The sequence below is a fragment of the Palaemon carinicauda genome, chromosome 21 (genome assembly GCF_036898095.1).
Source record: "Palaemon carinicauda isolate YSFRI2023 chromosome 21, ASM3689809v2, whole genome shotgun sequence".
NCBI lineage: Eukaryota > Metazoa > Arthropoda > Malacostraca > Decapoda > Palaemonidae > Palaemon > Palaemon carinicauda.
The window spans coordinates 33,285,860-33,305,859 of NC_090745.1; the positions used below are offsets into that span (position 1 = coordinate 33,285,860).

Consider the following 20,000-nt stretch of genomic DNA (forward strand, 5'->3'; position numbering starts at 1 on the left):
GTTTGCAGTCCCATAGGTCGGGGATGAGGTTGCAGGTGCCTTACCACTACAATGTTTACAAAAATTCCAGAAGGCTAAAATCACTGCCAGATCTTTGCTCAGACAGCCTCTATAAAGTTTTCAAATCACTTGCTAAAATACCACTTGGATGCCTCTGCAGTCTTCTAACTATTTGGTACCTACTATGCATATCAGACCCTATGACATACTGTTTTTCGCAAATATCTTTGAAACGAAGACTCGGATCAGCTTGGTGCTTTAGCACAGAGTGTTTCACACACTCCGCTAATTTTTAACACTATTGTATACTGTCAAATGCGGCTAATTATGGCGTTTACTCTTGATTGTGAAGTCAAAAACCTGCGTGACCTATTACACATTCGAACAGGTGAGGCGTGACTTATTTTTGACGTCTATCCACCCACTACCTCCACTCCTGGCTTCCCCTACTCCCTTTCCTTCCCTCTTACCCCCCTCCTTATCCCCCTACCTCTTTCTCCTCCATATCTCCCTAACCCCTTCCTCATATCCCCCTCCCTCCCTTCTCTCTCTCTCTCTCTCTCTCTCTCTCTCTCTCTCTCTCTCTCTCTCTCTCTCTCTCTCTCTGTCTCTCATAAGGGAATGGCTGTTACCTCTCTCTCTCTCTCTCTCTCTCTCTCTCTCTCTCTCTCTCTCTCTCTCTCTCTCTCTCTCTCTCTCTCTCTTTCTTGAGGCTACACGATATATGAAGCCAGACACAAGTATGAAGAATTAATGATAGATTAATAAAGATTATATGCCGAGCAAGGTTTGATCGTTTATGCAAACAATCGTAATCGATGTTCTTGCTTCTTTGACGGTAATTTTGGTATTTGGTAAGTACAGAAGGTAACATGGTAAGTAACGGGCGTGCGGCCGATAGACGGCTGATGGCAAAGTCCTGTGGAGGAAGTATTTCATCGCTCTTAGCCATGGACAACTTGCAGCGATGTCCGCTGCAAGTTACCTTCTGCACTTACCAAATACGGTATGACCGTCAAAGAAGCAAAAACATCGATTACGATTGTTTGCATAAACGATCAAACCTTGCTCGGCATATAATTTTTATTAATGTCATTAATTCGTCACACTTTTGTCTGGCATCATATACCGTGCAGCCTCAAGAGAGAGAGAGAGAGAGAGAGAGAGAGAGAGAGAGAGAGAGAGAGAGAGGGGGGGGGGTAACAGCCATTCCCTTATGAGAGAGAGAGAGAGAGAGAGAGAGAGAGAGAGAGAGAGAGAGAGAGAGAGAGAGAGAGAGAGAGAGAAGGGAGGGAGGGGGATATGAGGAAGGGGTTAGGGAGATATGGAGGAGAAAGAGGTAGGGGGATAAGGAGGGGGGTAAGAGGGAAGGAAAGGGAGTAGGGGAAGCCAGGAGTGGAGGTAGTGGGTGGATAGACGTCAAAAATAAGTCACGCCTCACCTGTTCGAATGTGTAATAGGTCACGCAGGTTTTTGACTTCACAATCAAGAGTAAACGCCATAATTAGCCGCATTTGACAGTATACAATAGTGTTAAAAATTAGCGGAGTGTGTGAAACACTCTGTGCTAAAGCACCAAGCTGATCCGAGTCTTCGTTTCAAAGATATTTGCGAAAAACAGTATGTCATAGGGTCTGATATGCATAGTAGTTCCTTGTTTAAGTTAAGAGGGACAATGAAATCATATAGGAAATGAGTTTTATTATCATTATCATTACTGTAGTTGCTGTTGTTAAAACAGTTGTTTCATGGTTATGTCATAATCAAATGAGTTAAGAATTCTCTAGTAAATCTACAATCATTTGAATAAAACAATTTACTTTACCATTGATAATTGGCAGAAGTCAATTGATATCTATCGACTGTTCATCGTTTCCTTAAGGTCTTGAAAAATATCTCCATCTATGATATTTATTTGTTAACAACAATGAGGATTATTAAGAGCACTTTTCATTATTATTATCATTATCATTCAAAGTAGTAGTAGTAGTGATAAATGTAGTAGTAGTTATTTTCTGGTCCCTGGTTCCTGGTCCCTCATTGCTCTATCCACAACATAGTGATTGTGAGTGCACCACTAGAAGCGTAAGTGCAAATTGCTGCAGTCTGCAGAAAATTCATTGTCATTAGTTACCTCCTAAATAGATATTAAGCTTCCATACTTTTACCTCCAAGTTCCAGACCCTGTCTAATATATTGGGCAACTTCTTTCAGTAGTTGGAAACTAAGGTTAGTACATCTAACAAATTCCTTTGGAAAAGCTCTTCTTGGACAGTTTGTACATTTCAGAATTAAATCACTTATTCATGTGCAGTATATGTAGATATAAAGGGCTCTTAGGTTACTCTTGTAGGTGAATCTAAACTCTATGTGCTGGTAGATCTGGTCTGGGCTATACATACAGGTATATCTTGTCTATACGTGCAAGTAGATCAAGACAGTGCTTTCAGATAGATCTTGGCTATACATGCAGGTAAATCTGGGCTATACTTACAAGATCTAAGCTATACTTACAGCTAGGTTTGGGCTATATGTTCAGGTAGGCTTGGCCATTATGTGCAGCTAGATTTGGGCTTTGTGCAAGGTAAATCTGGGATCTACATGCCCCTATATCTTTGCTATACATAGAGATAGATCTGACTTAAACTGATACACCAAAGTGCATACACGTCTATATTATGTTAGGGATAAATTATACAAAGCACCCATATCTTGCAGTTTGGGATTTGTACCGCATAGGCAAAGAAGCCATAAGGATCAACATATGGAGTTCTGGTGTTGACTTCCTGCGAAATGCCCTGAGCAGATATAACAATTCCTTGGTGCAAACATTGTGTATGCCATCTTCCACGCACTCCCCAACCAGGTGCCAAGATTTTGATGGCAACAGTCATCCTTTTGACAAACCTGGTGACATGAGCCGCCTACCAGAGGAATTCCAGAAAGCTGTTAAAATGGTATGTATTCTAAAGCTTTTTATCTTTTGATAGACATTTGCTTGGTTTTGTTGGAGTGAGTTGCATGACCTAATTTGTAGATTTGGCTATCAAAAGTTCACATATATTACTTTAAATCATAACCTCAATTTTGAGGGAGCGGGAGGAGGCTCCCTATAGCCCTAACTGAAACCCTTAATTGCACTTTTTATGTCAGTGATTCATAGCTCAAGAATTTCCTAAAGGACTGTCTTTTATGAAATATATCTGATACTAGTTAAATGCATTTTTAGGTGAATGCTTATTTATTCACATATTTAATCCACTTCAGGCAACTTTTTTCCGCGGTTTTGCTTCATAACCTTATCAAAGTTTACTCACAATATGAAAAATATAGGGGATAAAATTCATCGTCATCTATGACATTGGTGGATTGGAAAAAAAAAAAGTAAAGATGAGAATTTGAAAATGGAATATTAGTAGTCTCGCAAGAAAGGGAAGAGTGTTGGTCGATTTTGTACAGAGAAAGAAATTATTATTTAATATATACAGAACACTAAATGGAAGAGGGAAAATGCAAAAAAAGCTTGGGGAAGGATATAAAGTTTACTACACAAGGGGAGATACAAGGAGAAATAGTGTAAGAATTATTCTTTTCCGAGATTTGCAAGAGAATGTCATAGTGAGCCAATGTATCAGTGGCAGGCTCGTGGGCTCAAATTTGGTAAAAGATCAAAGAGTATGGTATATCATCTCGCCATATGTCTCTAAAGAAGGGTGTAGTGAAGAGGAAAAGGAGGAATTCGGAGAGAACTTAGAATACTATATAGAAAGTGTTGAAACAAGTGAGCTATTAGTATTATCAGGAATATGAGTGGCCATGTAGATGAAAGTTCTGACCGTTTTGAAGGAATACATTCAGGAAGAGGTTTTGGAAGAAGAAACCAGGAAAGGTGAGAGATTGTTAGGATTAGCAGAAGCTATGAATCAGATTGTCTTCAATACACAGTTTGAAAAAAAAAGTTATCTGGCAACATGTAAGTGAAAAAAGTGAGATTCATATTGATTATGTCTGTTAGAATGGGAGACAAGAAAATTATGGATTCTTTCAAATGAATGTTATGGTAGCAGACTTTACGTTGAAAGCAATAAGGAGAAGAAAATTCCCAAACAGGAATAGGAGGATCAAAACTTTGAAGCTGAGGGAGGAGAAAGCAAAAGGGTTCAGAAATAAAGTGGAAAGGGCCAGAGAAGAGAAACATGTAAATGGAATGTTGGAATTGCGCGGATAGATATGGGATGTTATGAAATAGGTTGTGGTGCCAACAGCAGCAAAAGTTTGTGGGAGGACAAGTACTAAATAGCAACAGGATAAAGCAACATGTTGGTGAAAAAAAAAAGGTTTAAACAGATGCGAAGGAAAAGAGTATAGCCAAAAGAAGGTGGAAAGAAGGTAACAACTTCCAAGCTAGTGAGGAATATAGATGGATAAAGAGGGAAACAAAGAGGATATTATTAATTGCAAAGGGAGAAACCAGGAGAGAGTTTTATGAGAGGATAGGAACAATTGAGGGAGAAAAGATAACCTACAGAATTGCAGAAGCAAGAAGAAAAGACAAGCAGGATGTAGGATAAGTAGGAATTATTCAAGATGAAAATGGAAGTATCTAAATTGAGGAAGAAGTCAAGAGAAGATGAAAAGCCCATTTTTCACAACTATTAAACACTGAGAATGAGTATGAAGAACTAGAAAATGCTCCTCCAGTAGAAGGACCAATGATGAAGTTAAGAATGTGACAAAGAAAGGAAAAGTAAATAAAACTGCTGGAAAACCACAGTTACCAATAGAAATGATTGAGACATTGAAAAATCTAGGTAAAGTAGGTGTACACACTGTTGGAAAAGATCTGGGATGTAGAGGATATGCCAAGGGAATAGGAAGATAGTTGGATGACCAAACTGTGTAAACAAAAAGGAGACATGTTAAATTGTGGGAACTACAAAGGACTAAAGCTATTGGAGACTGTATTCAAGATACTAGAAAGAATAGTGCAAGGAAGGTTGAGAGAGTAGATAGATATACATGAGCAATAGTTTAGGTTTCATAAAGGAAAGAGCGCAGTAGATGCTATTTTCAAAGCAAGAGAAAGTCTAAGACAAGTATCTAGAAGGAGACATGAAAGTTTACATGTGTTTATGTGTATCAAAAAAGCTAGTCTATAAGAGTTTGAGAGAGAGAGAGAGAGAGAGAGAGAGAGAGAGAGAGAGAGAGAGAGAGAGAGAGAGAGAGAGAGAGAGAGAGAGAGAAGTTTGTAAGGTTAGTGATGATAGATAAAGGGGCAACAACCAGCATACAGAGAAATATGGGGAGACTGAGACATCCCTTGTGGAGATTAGCCTCGATCGGGGATCTGCTCTAAGTTCATTCATCTTCTGTGTCATTATGGACACTACATCATCCGAATTAAAGAACAAGAAAGAATTGTGGGAACTGGTGTTAGCTGACGATTTAGTCACTATAGTAGACAAAGAAGAAGAACAGCAAAAAATATTTTTATCATGGAAAGGAGCCCTAGAAAAGAAAGGATTGAGATGAACATTGGGTAGACAGAGCTAATGATTAGTAGTAGAGAAAGGTATGAATGAGTAAACATTCAAGTGGGATCAATATTAACACAGGAGGGAATTACTGAGAAAGCAGTGAGACAGATAGTAGAAGAGGCATGGTGAAAACAGAGAGAAGTAACAGGAGTTGTTTTAGACTTAAAACTCAAAATGAAGATCTATAAGTCAGTTTTCAAGACCATACTAATATATGAGGAAGAAACTTGGGCACCTAAGAAGAAGGAGGAGGGACTGTTGTAAAGAACTGAATATCACTACTGGTAAAGGGGGAGAGTCAAAATATTAGAAGAATGTGTGGTATATGTAATGTAAAAGATAAGGCAAGGGAAGCTCGTCTGAGATTCCATGGCCATGTAATAAGAAAAGAAGAGGTGGAATGAATCAAGAGAGGTAAGAACATACCAGTAATGGGGAGGTGAAGTATGGGGTGTCAGTGGATTAGATGGATGAATGTGATGAGGAGGGATATGGGTGAACTAGGACTAAGGGAAAATACCAGGAATAGAAATAGATAGAGAAAGTTGACTTGAGCAGCCAGAAAGTCTCCCCACCCTGCGACTTAAAGTTTGGCAATTGTAAACAACTGACTTATGGAAATATTGAAAGTCAGTGATACATATAATAAATTTACAATCCCTGATGGGTGGTAAATCCTGTACAGTACCTCAGTTAGTTTCTAGTTTCAAAGTAGACCAATAAGCCAAACTAGTCCTAGTGGGGAAGGGCATGCTGTATCCTTCTGCCAAATATGTAAGTGCTATTTCTCCTCTTTCAAAGCACGACCAAGTATTGGAACGGAAAGGCTTCCGCACAAAGCAGCACAGCACTCACCAGAAGCCGCTTGATAAGCAACTGGCCAGAAAAAAGAAGTACCACAAAAAGCAGGTGACGGTTGTGGGGGAAGTTGGCTCACTAACTGAAGGTCAAGTCCAGTACGTGAAGATCTGTAGAGGCGAGGACTTGAGGGTAACTATACTTCTGGTTGTTTGTTAGGTTTAAGAGATAAGCTAAAATTAAAATCCAGTTTGTAAGCAGAATAGTCATTAGATTTTGTCAGTTTAATTATTGAGCATCTATGTTATTCATACTTTAGATTTTTTTGATTTAATCAAATATGCATCTATGGTGGTCTGAAACATGGCTAATTTAGAAACTGTACAAGCCATAGCATTGTTGATAGAAATTATAGAAGTCAGTTTAAGAGAATTGAGAATGCATCATTGTAAATGGTTACAGGCTATGGTAAGTGCAAATATTGCACAGCTTGTAGTTGCATAGAAGAATTTCTATAATAAATACTTAGTTAAAGAATTTTTTTTTTATTTTATGAACAATGAATAGCAATGAAGTTTAATTTTGCTACATTCAGATTGCATATATATGCATATAAAACTGCTTATTTTGTGTCAAGTTTAATGTGCAGGAGAGTCATGCATGTTCACCCAATTGAAAAATGTATATGGCAATAATTATGGTCTTTCATATTTCAGAAACAACCGAATAGTAATAATAATAAAACACAACAGCATTTTGTGTTCTTCCTCAGGCCCCAAATATGACGTTCAACCTTTATTGTCGATACATAAATAATAGTTCACCCCAATTTTTAATCGGCCTACTGAAGATGGAAGTCCACTCGTTATCTCCCTACGTCATTACCATCAAGGGCGTGGTGACGCCTTCAGAGGCCAAGGCCCTCAAACAGACGGCCTCTCGTTTCTTGGAGAAATCCAGCACCTTCAGATACAACGGAGAGAGTGAAGTTAGCTACCAGAGAACTAGTTCCACGTAAGAAGTAATTCAGTTATAGAATCAGAGAAGTGAAGATATGTAATTGAATTTCCTTCCAAAAGGATTAAAGTATATGTTGTCATTAAAAGCCAATAACAGCTATGGAGCCTAATCTATACCTTATGTGGTGAACTGAGGGCCATACATTAACATTTATGTTAACAAGTTTTTATGAAAAGAAACTTAATGAATATTTCATTATTACTAAACCAGATTTCCGTGCCTGTCTTCGCTGATAAAATTACACTAACTTAACCCAAATTTCTTCTTATACTTTTCAGTGCCTGGTTATATGAACACAATGACCATCACCTGCCTCTCCTCACTACTCGCATCGAAAGACTGACTGGCCTAAATGCAGTCCAGTACACTGGTAGTGAAACATATCAGGTAAGAGTAAAATGATCATGTAAATTTTGAAATTCTGAAGGTACAAAATACCAGTTGTGAGCCAAGCACCGTGTCAGTCATGGATCGCTCGCCTGTCTGCCTGCAGTGCATAGAGTTATTAAAATTATAAATACAGTTAACTCCCCATTAACACGGTTCTGTTAACCCAGTTTAAAAGATACACGAGATCAAACATTCATAATTTTTATAATGACCTGCCAGCATCTGCTGACATCAAGAAAAAGACTTGCCTATGAACAGGAGGACTGTATCCTTTTGGTACTACCCTCCCTAAGTTACATTATTGTGTGTGCATGTAGAAGAGATATGCTAGACCTATGTTCTTTTCCCACCATTTTACTTTGCCATTGATAATGATAACAATATTCAGTGATGATTCTTTACTGAAGCATTTGTGTAATACCTGACAGGTCGTAAACTACGGCATAGGAGGGCACTACACAGTACACCATGATGCCACAGCCTCGAATCTTACCTACAATCGTATGGCTACTTTCCTCATCTATCTCACCGATGTACAGCAAGGCGAGTGTCCTTCATTTGCTTCATCATTGGAATCTCTATACTGTGCTTAAGGAATCACAAATTTGTTAAAGTCTCATAATTCCCTAAGATTGCCTAAATTGGTTACCCCCTTAGGTCTGCATGTATTTTGGAAAACATGTATATGAATTTTATGATATTAGAAAAGCATTCCTGATCTATCATAGGTTGTTCCTTGACTATACGAGGGGGGACCCAAAAGTAACCGGAATTGTCATAGAATGTTATTCAGCTATTGTTACATGTTTATAGTCTTATCACCTTCAAAGTACTCTCCATTTGAAGCAATGCACCGGTCCAGACGTGTTTTCCACTGTTGAAAGCAGTTCTGGAACTCTTGTGAAGTTATTTTTTTAATGACTCCGTCGTTTTCTTCTTAACCTCTTCGACGTCTGCAAAACGTTTTCCTTTGAGGACTTTCTTCATTCGGGGGAACAAAAAAAAGTCACAGGGAGCAAGATTGGGTGAATAGGGAGGGTGGGTAAGTAGGGTCATGCCATTCTTGGTCAGAAACTGTCTCACACTCAAGGCGGTGTGCGCTGGTGCATTGTCGTGATGAAGCCACCACCCTCCAGTTTGCCACAGGTCGGGGCGTTTCCGTCTCACGGAATCTCGCAAACGCTTCAGCACTGCCAAGTAAAGCGTCTGGTTAACAGTGTGACCTGTAGGAACGAATTCTTTGTGGACAATTCCTTTCACATCGAAGAAACAAATCAGCATCGTCTTGACACTGGACTTCACTTGACGCGCTTTTTTGGGTCGTGGTGACGTTGGATGTTTCCACTGACTTTATTGCTGCTTTGTTTCTGGGTCATAGCCGTAGCACCAGCTTTCGTCACCTGTGATGACCTTCGAAAAAAGGTCTGGATCAACTTCCAAGTGTTCTTTCAGATCACGACAGGCATCCATTCGTGACTGCTTTTGACCGTCCGTGAGCAAGCGAGGCACCATTTTTGCTGCAACTCTTTTCATTCCCAATTCGTCGTTCAAAATTCGTTGGCATGAGCTCCAGGACACACCACTCAAAGTAGCAAGTTCATCAATTGTTCTGCGATGGTCTTCCAAGATCAGTTCATGAATTTTCATGATGTTTTCATCCGTTTGAGAGCTTGAAGGTCGCCCTGAACGAGGCTGGTCTTCCAGTGACATTTGACCACTCTTAAAGTGTGCAAACCACTCAAAAACTTGTGTTTTACTCATGGCAACATCCTTGTACGCTGTTTGAAGCATAGCAACTGTTTCAGCTGTCGTTTTCCCCAGCAAAAAACATAATTTCGTGGCAGCACGCTGCTCCTTCCTTTCAGTCATCGTAAAAATAGACAAAAAGGCGTGAGGCACTTCAAAAAAAATGTTAACCGGGAATCTATACGTCTTCACACGATGACGCCAGTTAACACACTGATGCCTGGGGGTTGCCTCAGGTAGCATCTAGCGGCGGAAGCCTGAATTACTACGGGCTTGTCAAACAGAAAACTATTCTGGTTACTTTTGGGTCCCCCCTCCTAGAAGATTTTGACAGAATTATTCGTATAGCATCTTTTAGTTATGTGTATATTGTTAAGGAAGACTGAAGTATTATTTTTGTGCAAGGCTACATACTTCGTAAAACATTCAATCACAGGTGACTGTTGTGTTTTGCTTTATCATTTTGTTTGAAAAAGACAGTTTTGATGTTTGAAATGGAATTAGATTCAGCTCATTTTGGGGCATCAAATGATAATACAATTTTCATTTCCATATAAAATTATATTATAACCATTCATTTATAAAATCAAACATTCACAAATCCTCCAGAGATTTATCTTGCCATAATTTAATACTATCTGACACTGACTTCAATCGCAGTACTTGAAGATATTGCCAAACACCTCAACGTCAATTCAGATTGAATGTCCTCTTCACTGCATTTGATAAGAAGTTATCCTAAGATGGGAACTGATATACTTGATACCGTGAACGTCATTAATTTCATTAAGAATGAAAAAAATAAATGTTTTATCAGAATAGTTTGTAAAGGCTCAATTTCTAAATGATTTACTTTTACTTCCTTGTTCAAATATAGTTGAAATATAGTAATATAGCAATGATTTAGCTTCAACTAAACTCTAATGTTCAAATATTATTTAATCCTAAAAGTCAATAGGATATAAACTTTATTTCTTGTTATTTTCAATAATAATAATAATAATAATAATAATAATAATAATAATAATAATAATAATAATAATAATGATAATAATAATAATAATAATAATAATAATAATAAATATGTGAGTGCATAGTCTAGAGAACTACCACTAAATACCACTTAGTACCCTTTAATGTCAAGAGGATTTGAAAACAGTAAATCGGTACAAGAACATAAAAAGTCAAATTGCTTTATGAACATTTTATTGGGCTGTGAGAAAAAATTTGCCTCTGAATACTCAGTTTTTTAGGGCAAATACTAACGAGACTAACACGTGATGTGCAGAAAACAGTCAGGTAGTACTGTAATGCCACCCACACAGTGTTCTCATGATTTTCAGGCCCCCTTTTTTCCTTAGCTTTCATTCCTTCTCCCTTACTCAGACCATAACTCTTTCACTTTCCCAATAGTAATTGTACCAGTATCACTTGCAGTTTAGTTATTTTGTGAATGTCTTCGGGTGTGTTCTTTGTAGAGTTGTGACCATGTGTTCTTTGTTAAATTATACCAGTTTTTCAACGTTAAGTTAACAATAACAGTACAGTAAAGCATCCAAACAATTGTCACCCACGATGAGTAAGAAAGATAATAATGAGACAATTATCATAGAGATAAAAAAAATAAATGAGTGAGAATTATGTTCAAGATACTCCTGTGGCAGACCTGGTAAAATGCACAATTGTACAAATCCATGATTTGTATAATTCTGAAGAAAAAAAAAAAAAAGTAATTGATGCTGCAAAAATTGTGCTGATATTTATGAAACAGCTGCCACATGTTCTTGATAACATTAAAAACTTGCTTCTCATCTTGATAAATGAAAACCAGTTAGCAGGAGATATGATTACTAAGAATATAATTTGTGAAAAGGCAAAGGTATTGTACAGTATGCTGATCTTGTTAAAAAAGTTAGTTAAATCAGCAGACAAAGAAGAGTAAACATTCAAAGCGAGACTTTAAGGCAGCAGAGGCATTCATTGTAGAATTTAGAAGATTCATGGATTCTGAGTCTGCAGCAATTGTTCAACTGTGATAGACAGGTCTTTTTTTGGAAGATGTTCAGAAAGACCTTCATTAATGCAGAAGAAAAGACAATTTTCAGTCATAGGCCCATGAAAGACCATTCAAACCTGTTGTTTTGTATTAATGCCAATGGGGACTATAAAATCCAACTTCTGTGGTATAATTCTTATCGCCAGTGTATTTATCTTCAACTTCTTAAGTATTTCAGCTATTTTCTGTAAGGATTAAGGCAGGACCTCAATTTGTTATGTATCCCTTACAAAGGAGTAAGGAAAAGACGAGTGCTCGAAAAGAGATGTATTCTCTATTAATTGAGACACTGATTTGAAATTTAGCAGTCTAACTGATGTATGCATGACATAAGGAAGACGTCACTACAATAACAGTAATGGAGTTGAATATAAGTTAAACTAAACTAAAGTAATATACAACATTCTGATGTATCACTTAGAGAATCCACGAGCATTTAAAAAGTACAAGGTGCAGAAGAAGCAGCTGAACGTTATGTGGGGATCAGACAACAAGGCTTAGGTGACTTGTAATTTTATTTGTGGAATGGGTTAATGAGATATTTGGTCCTGATGTTAAAAAGTACCCCATGGAGAAGAACCTCCAATTTCGAGTCTTGTTGGTTATATATATTTCTCCTGCACATCCTCCAGCCATTGAAGATATCCTAATTGAGAAGTTAAGATTCATCAGAATGAATTTCCTACTACCAAACACCTATCCAATACTTCAACCCATGGACAAGCAGACGATCTCAAAGTTTAAGAAGCTTTACATAACAATGTTCCAGTAATGCTTTGAGATCAAAGAAGGGACCAACCTCACCCTCCGAGAGTTTTAGAAAGAACATTTCCACAATATCAGCAATCTCAAAATTATTGATAAAGCTTGAGGAGTCACTAACAGAACCCTCAATACTGCATGGAGGGAACTATGGCCTAAATACATTCCTGAACGTAACCTTGAAGGATTGAAACACATCTAGTGGGCAGTTGACAATGAAATTATGTCCTTTGGCAAGACAATGCATTATGAAGTGGACAAGAACGACATCAATTATCATCTGGACGAGCCTGGTGATCAGCTAATGACCAAGATGCTGGGGAGTTGCATAAGGACCAGAAACAAAAGGTAATGAAGGAGATTTCATCTGAGGAGGAGGAGGGGCAGTGGCAAACCTCTGACTTCACGAGACATTAGGGAGATTTCAAGAATATGGAAAACTACAAAATTTTGTAGAAACCCATCATGCAGATAAGGCTTCAGGAGGGCAATCAGCGAATCTATGTACGGGCAATGTAATGTTGCATTTCCATAAAATGTTAATGAAAAGGCAAAAGCAGTCATCACTAGATAGGTTCCTTGTAAAAGTGCAATGTAAGAGTGCAATAAAAGACAATAAACTGTACAAAAAGCACAAATGAAGTGATTCACTTATTGAATTGTGAATGTCATTCAAGAAAGAGAACTCCTGATGTTTAACCAGAAATAAACTGAGGTACCACTGTGTTGGTGAATGTGAACAAATAAAGGGAAAAAGACAGTGTTACCACGACCCTTTGGTATATTATTTTAATCATTTGATTTAACAAAGAAATGAATCTATAGGGTGTCCAAAAATAATGTAGACACTCTTTGGATTGTTGCAACTTGTTCAACTTATTGATATTAACATGGAAAGCAGATTCACAGGAGAGAAACAATACACATTTAAAGATTCTGAGAGTTCACAGTGAAAAAGTAAGGATACATGGGGTAATTTGAGAATGTTAGAAAAAAAAATCAGCTCACATAAAGTGTTCAAACTGGTTCCTGTTCTGCTCAATACACTTTTCGCATTGTGAAAATATGGAACTACAAACTGTTAGTAGCATTTCTCTCGGTATCTGAGTAGATTCTTCTTCAATTGCCTTTCTAAGTTCGTCAATTATCTTAGGTTTTCTGCTGTGTACGCTTCAAAATGTGATGGACGCTCGATTTTGGGATACCTGTTTCATGTGACAGTTGACGAACAGATTTTCGTGGGGAATTGTGAACATTTGCAATAACATCTTGCTCTTTAGTTGGGCTTGTCGATGTTCTTTTTCGTCCTGAATGTCCATTTCTCATGCAGTGGATGGTCCCATGATTTTCAAAGTTATCTACGATTCGTGAAATGGTGACGCGTGTTGGGGCATCTCTGTGGAACTCACTCATAAATCGTCTTTGCACTTCAGCTTTATTTCCAAATTTCCAGAATGTTTTCCGAACAATTTTTTTTTTTTGCTTAAATGTAAGCACAGTAGTCGTCATTCTTACTCCAAAATCAAATCTGAAATAGAAAAAAAAGTTTATTAGCTATTCAAAGTCACAGAGTGTGTATACATTATTTTGGGACAATCTGTTATAATCATAGATGTGATTTTATCATTCATTCATCTATTTCACTTATCGAATAGGTTACGTAAAAATAAATTTGATCAATTTCAATTGATGGATATACTTGATTATTTTCTTACTTCAATTGTTCACAGGTTTATTTATTTGTTTGATAATTTTCCTTCTCACCAGGAGGTTCGACTGTCTTTCCATGGCTGGGTTTTGGCGTCAAACCAAGCAAAGGAATGGGCCTCCTTTGGTACAACATGAAACCTTCTGGAGTTCGAGACGACATGTTAGAGCACGCAGCTTGCCCAGTCCTCTTCGGAGACAAATGGAGTAAGATTTATTAATTTTCTATTCTCAGAAATGTTTCTTAATTACATATGCCTGTAGAAAATTGTATTCTTCTGTAAGACTCTAATAGCAATATTGTCTTTTTCTAGTAATTAACAAATGGATAACATACGGTGGCCAGTTAACCAGAGTTCCTTGCACAATCAATGAGGAAGATCAAGTACAACAACCTCTTACATAAGACCAGCACTCAAGATTAGTAGTGTGACCGTGGTGTTTGAATAGTGATCAGTCCAGTGAATAGTGTGAAAACATAAACATGAACTAGCACCATTGATCCTGCTCATAACACTATATATTCCTCCATCAATCAGTTGTTGGCGCAGTCTTAGATTTGGGACACAGGAAGGGCCTAGGCTTCGAAGTTGCCACTATGTGTAGGTTATTATTGAAAAGTGTCCCAGTGATTAAAACCAATAAACTTTAGCATTTGTGACATAAGTAAGGAATGCATGCATCATCTTCAGACGCAACATAATAATAATACAGATTGTTTAGATGCACAATTGTTTTAAATTAATCAATTTGACAGTAAGAAAACATGTAGTCACAAAAATGTATAAGTGGTGGAGCTTATTTTCTTGTTTGTGTAACATACTCAAAAGTCAAAATCCTTTTTACAAATGTGTATCATTTAGATTTCCCTCTTAAGTCCTCATCTACATATGCTAAGAAAAACTGTTTTCCATTGGCCAACATTCTGCAAAGGGTATCTTCAAGAATGCTATAAGGAGAAACCTATTCAATCTTAGTGTGGTACATTCAATTGTTTTTGTCGTTTAAGTTGATTGAAGTTAGACGGTGGTTACTGTGTGTGCAGCATAGAAGAAAATGGAGAGGGCATTTTTCTTTATTTGTTTATATGTTGCTCGTTGTATTACATGGTTCCCCTCTTGAAACAGACATACTTATGAGAGATGGTGACTTGTCTTAGAGAGTCATACTGTTGGTGGGTTGTCTAGCAGGTGAAATGAAGGTTTTAGGCAGTAAATGGTGATTCAATTCTTTCTACTGTGAATGTCTAGGAAGAAAGCTTTCAGAGTATGATAGATCACAAGGAATGGACCCATATATAGTGGTTTGCAAGCATCGGTGAGCATGAAGACGTGTGTTGCAGTGTGTAGATCTTTTTGTACGTGCTGCTTTGGTGGGGGATTGTAAGTGTGGAGGCAGGGGATAGATTTCCCCACAGCATGACTTAGGTACTGGAGATCATCAAAGGAGGTGGTGGAGAGAAGAAAATTCTGTAGGGATGACCAACAGATTACCATACACCATTTCAGCCATTTAGACAAGAGTGGTCCTCAGTCCAAGGAGGATCTGGAAAATTGTAGCAACCAACTGGAGTCAGTGCAGTGGGATATCAAAGCTGATTTGAGGGTACAATGGGAATGTCCCACCAATTCCTTGGTAGTCTGATGTAGGGTGATGCCGAGAAGATGTTTTAATATGACCACAATTATTGAGAGATGGAAGTGGTACCCCTTCAAAAGCAATATGCTATGGGATGCTGAGTCTTTCTACCCATCCAGAAAGTAAAGCAGTAGTACATGAGGTGGATGTTACATCTTGCAGGAGGATGGCTTAAGGCTAATGAGTGGAGCTATCAATAACTGTGAAAAGATAACAGTGCCACAGGTAGGTGGCCAACCACGCCAATATGAATGTGGGTAAAACAATGCTGAGGTTAATGAAAAGTATCCACGACTGAATCTGTGAGTTGATACTCCCTTCGAAGTTTGACAGAATGTATAGGCATGGAATAATTTCATAAAATTTTCACCAGTAACGCCATCCCATATGAACTTCCACTTTGGTAGCGTAATTGCAACTAACTTTATTTTGATGCAGCGTGAGTATAAGTACTAGCTGTTCCAAGCAAGAACAACACAAAAATTCAAATACAATGATTCAAATACATGCAGGAATAGACAGGCTATCAGTGTGAGGGGAGAGTATTAATGATAATGTACAAAAAAAAAAAAAAGAAATACCGTTACAGTGTATGAGGGTGTGTAAGACAAGTGCAGTACATGACTCTCCCCCTAGAAAAGACACACATGTGAAATAGGCCACCCTGCTCTGGAGAGGTGCACTGTAGGCGGGTCATCTTACAGAAGATACACAGGTTTGAGGCGATCAATGGAGACCCATTCTTCTTTGCCACGAACGTTCATTAAGAAAGCCTTCATTGTTTGACAGATCATGAGGAAACGGCCCATGTAAGAGGTGGCTTGCTGGTGTCGTAATGTAGGAAAACGTGCGATGCCTTGTGCAAATTTGATCGTATGTGTTGGTGTCCTATGGGTTTGTAAGTCTGACGGCATGGAGTAAATTTTGCCAGAACGTAATATAGGCGCTGGAGATTGTCGGAGGAGGTTGCAGATGAATAAAATTCGGCAAGGATGATAAACGGGTTGCCAAACGCCATATCAGCTCTTACTTCCGGGAGGACTCAGAGAAGTTGGGTAAACCAGTTGGAATCCTTGCAGCAGATCATCAAAGCTGCTTTGAGGGTACTGTGAAATTTTTCAACCTTACCATTACCTGCAGACTTGTATGCAGTTATTTGATGAAGGGTAATACCCAGGAGATTCACTAATGACGTCCACAATTGAGAGGTGAAAGGAATACCCCTGTCAGAAGTAATATGCTCAGAGTAAGGCAGATGTACACGAGGCAGAGGTTACAGTTTCCATGAGAATGGTTTCAGGCCAATGAGTGGAGTGGTCAATGACTGTAAACAGGTAATGATGTCCTTGTGACGTGGGTAGGGTACCTACAACATCAACGTGAATGTGGACAAAGTGCCGCTGAAGTTGAGGAAAGGTGCCCACTCCTGAATCCGTATCTCGATGTACTTTTTGAGGTTTGGCATGAATAACAGGCGCGGACCCAATCCTTAGCATCCTTAGTATTACCATGCCAAATGAACTTTGTCTTCAGCAGCTGTGCAGTAGAATGGTGCAGGAGATGTGAAAGGCCATGAATGAAATCAAATATCTGTCGGCAAATGGGAGAAGGTATCAGTGGTACAGGTCTTCTAGTATGGGCATCACATAGGAGGGTGGCGTTGGAGTCGTCGAGAGGGACATCCTCCCAACAGACAGATATGCAGGATGTTCAACAGGCTTGGAACTCTTGATCTTTTCATTGGGGTTCTGCCAAGGCATTGTAATTCAATCCCAGATGAATTGCAGCCAATGTATTTCCTAACAGAGCATCGGCAATGGGATTAATTTTCCCAGGGACATGATGAAGGGTACAATTGTATTCAGCCACAGCGGGAAGATGTAGGCGTTGACAGGCATACTAGGCGATGGGCTCTCGAATGAAGGCGTGCACTAGAGGGATGTGATCCATGCGAATGACGAAGGCCGTACCTTCCAAGAAGTGTCGATAGTGACGGGCAGTGGAGAGGAGAGATGCATGTTGCATGGGAAAAGTTTGAGCACCAGCGGTTGATAGGGCATTCTTTGCATTGCAGAAGGCCGCTTCTTGAAGGAGACCCCACTTCAGGCCTTTTGGCTGGCCCTTGAGGGGGACGTAGAGGGGGCAAGAGTGGTGGGGATGGCTGCCAGGAAACGGTGATAATAGATGATCATGCCCAAAAATTATTGCAGTGCTTTGATGGACGGGGTAGTGGGGAAGTTTTGAACAGCTGGTACCTTCTCAGGAAGGTGGTGGACTCCTTCAGGAGTAATGCGGTACCCCAAGAATGATACTTCGTTGTTAATAGTTAGTTGTAAGTTGTTAATTTAAATTGTTATGTAGTCACAAGGTTGACTGTTCTAAAAATTGTTGTTAATAAATATTGTTAAGTTTTCCCAAGTGTTTTTGTTTCCGCTGACCATTTTACTACCTGATATTTTTGTAAACACTAACCTCTCTTATCGTGCAATAAGAACTTGCACCACGGCCCGACAAGGGTTGTAACAGCACCAAAAGCACAATTGTTGTACCGGACGACAAGACCGTTCTGTTGAAGGCAGTCGAAAATGATGTGGAGGTTGTAGGTGAGCGATACTGGTCATTTGCCTGAGGGCGAGCGAAGACTTTTGGTCCCCCAATGGTTGTTGAAAGAGCTGAAAAAGTTTTGCTATGCGGCCGGCTGGTGTTGGCGAGTACTGCTTCAGGAGGTATGATTTGAGGATGTAGTACATTATTGGTGTGTCTCCTTGTTCACACAGCCAATTGAATATTTCCAGGAAAGTGTCCTTGGGGATAGCCGCAAGAACGCAATGTGCTTTGGTGCTTGACTGGAACTGGCGAACGCTTCTTTGTTGGCGAAGGACGGTAGTTTCTGATGTGGCATTGGTAGTAGAGTCAGTGTCGGCAGGCGGTATCATCAAACAATAAGACACCCACAGGTGTGGCCTACCAGTACTGACTTCACAGAATAGGATGGCGTTGGACACATCGAGGCCGATGTCTTCCTAATGGAGGGACATGTTAGATGTCCTGCAGGTTTGGTACCCTGGGTCCTTGCGTTGGGATTCTCCAATGGTGGATGTTCGCTAGACTGTTTCATTGGTGACGGGATTCAGATTACCACAGATGTTTTGAATAGTAATTGTATTCAGAATTGTCAGAGATGTTGCCGTTGATGGGCAGACCAGGCGTTAGACTGTTAAGGGAAGGTATGCACAAGGTCATGTGGTTCATATGAATGATGAAGGGTATACCATCAAGGAAGTGTCGGAAGTGACGAACAGCCAAATACACCCCCAGTAGTTTGTGGTTGAAGGTAGAGTAGCTAGATTCCACCTTGGAAATTTTCTACTCAAGAAGGCCAACAGGCGAGGCGATTCATTGATCTCCATCGATCATTTCTTTGAATACTGTCCCAATAATGACATCACTGGCATCAGTGGAGAGCAGTAAGGATGCCGTTGACACAGGAAAGGTAAAAACAGTAACATTGATAGGGTTTTCTTTGCGTTAAAGAAGAATGTCTCCTAAAGAGGCCCCACTTCAGGTTGTTAGGCTTGCCCCTGAGGGAGTCATAGAGGGGAGCAAGAGTAACGGCAATGGCTTGTAAGAACTGATGATAATAGTTCATCATGGCAAAGAGCTCCTGCAGTGCTTTGACAGTCAAATGTGTCAAGAACTTTTGTACTGCTGATACCATCTTAGGTTGGAGGTGAATGCCCTCAGGAGTAATGCAATGACTCAAGAATGCAACTTCCATGACACCAAAGGTACATTTGAAGTACCTTTCAACATTCTGTTTTTCTGCAGGTGATCTAGGATGATGTGTAGTTGACACATTTGGTCTTTGAAGGGAGAGGATAAGAGAATGTCATCTGCGTAACATACACAGAAGGGAAGATCCATTAAAATGCCATTGATGAGTTCTTGAAATGTGACTCCTGCATTAGTGAATTACAAAGGCCAAATCAGGAATAATTGAAAGTATGTGTGTGTGTCGAAACGGGTGGTGATTTTGGTCTAGGAAATGTCTTCTGGGTTCATGGGACCTGGTAATACCCCTTCAGGAGATTGAGGGGGGAAACTGCTTTAGTGCTATGACAGTAGGTAGTGAGGTCTGCAATGTTGGGGAGGGGTCGGTGGTGTGTTTTGTATTTATGTTAAGACAGATGTAATCCCCACAAGGATGCAGGGATCCACCCTTCTTCAGGTTGATGTGCAGGTGTAGCAACCTTGAGCTTGAGCCCATTAAACCAAGACCCATTTCTTCATTTTCGGTAAATTCGCATTTAGCAGTTGTAAAACAGTCTAGGGCCACATATCTGATT

At 39.3% G+C, this 20,000-nt stretch overlaps 2 protein-coding genes across 2 annotated transcripts in view; one reads left to right on the forward strand and one right to left on the reverse strand.

Moving 5' to 3' along the window:
• Window positions 1-14,880, forward strand: part of LOC137615264 (prolyl 4-hydroxylase subunit alpha-1-like) — a 17,165-nt gene extending 2,285 nt beyond the window's left edge. Inside the window, exons 4-10 of the mRNA XM_068344989.1 lie at window positions 2,719-2,957; window positions 6,339-6,527; window positions 7,108-7,349; window positions 7,634-7,742; window positions 8,174-8,288; window positions 14,077-14,223; window positions 14,331-14,880. Coding sequence (XP_068201090.1) covers window positions 2,719-2,957; window positions 6,339-6,527; window positions 7,108-7,349; window positions 7,634-7,742; window positions 8,174-8,288; window positions 14,077-14,223; window positions 14,331-14,422 — 1,133 coding nt within the window. The 3' untranslated portion in view covers window positions 14,423-14,880. The remainder of the gene's footprint in view (window positions 1-2,718; window positions 2,958-6,338; window positions 6,528-7,107; window positions 7,350-7,633; window positions 7,743-8,173; window positions 8,289-14,076; window positions 14,224-14,330) is intronic.
• LOC137615262 (uncharacterized) overlaps window positions 1-20,000 on the reverse strand; it is a 69,648-nt gene that overhangs the window by 7,012 nt on the left and 42,636 nt on the right. The gene's annotated exons all lie outside the window — the stretch shown is intronic.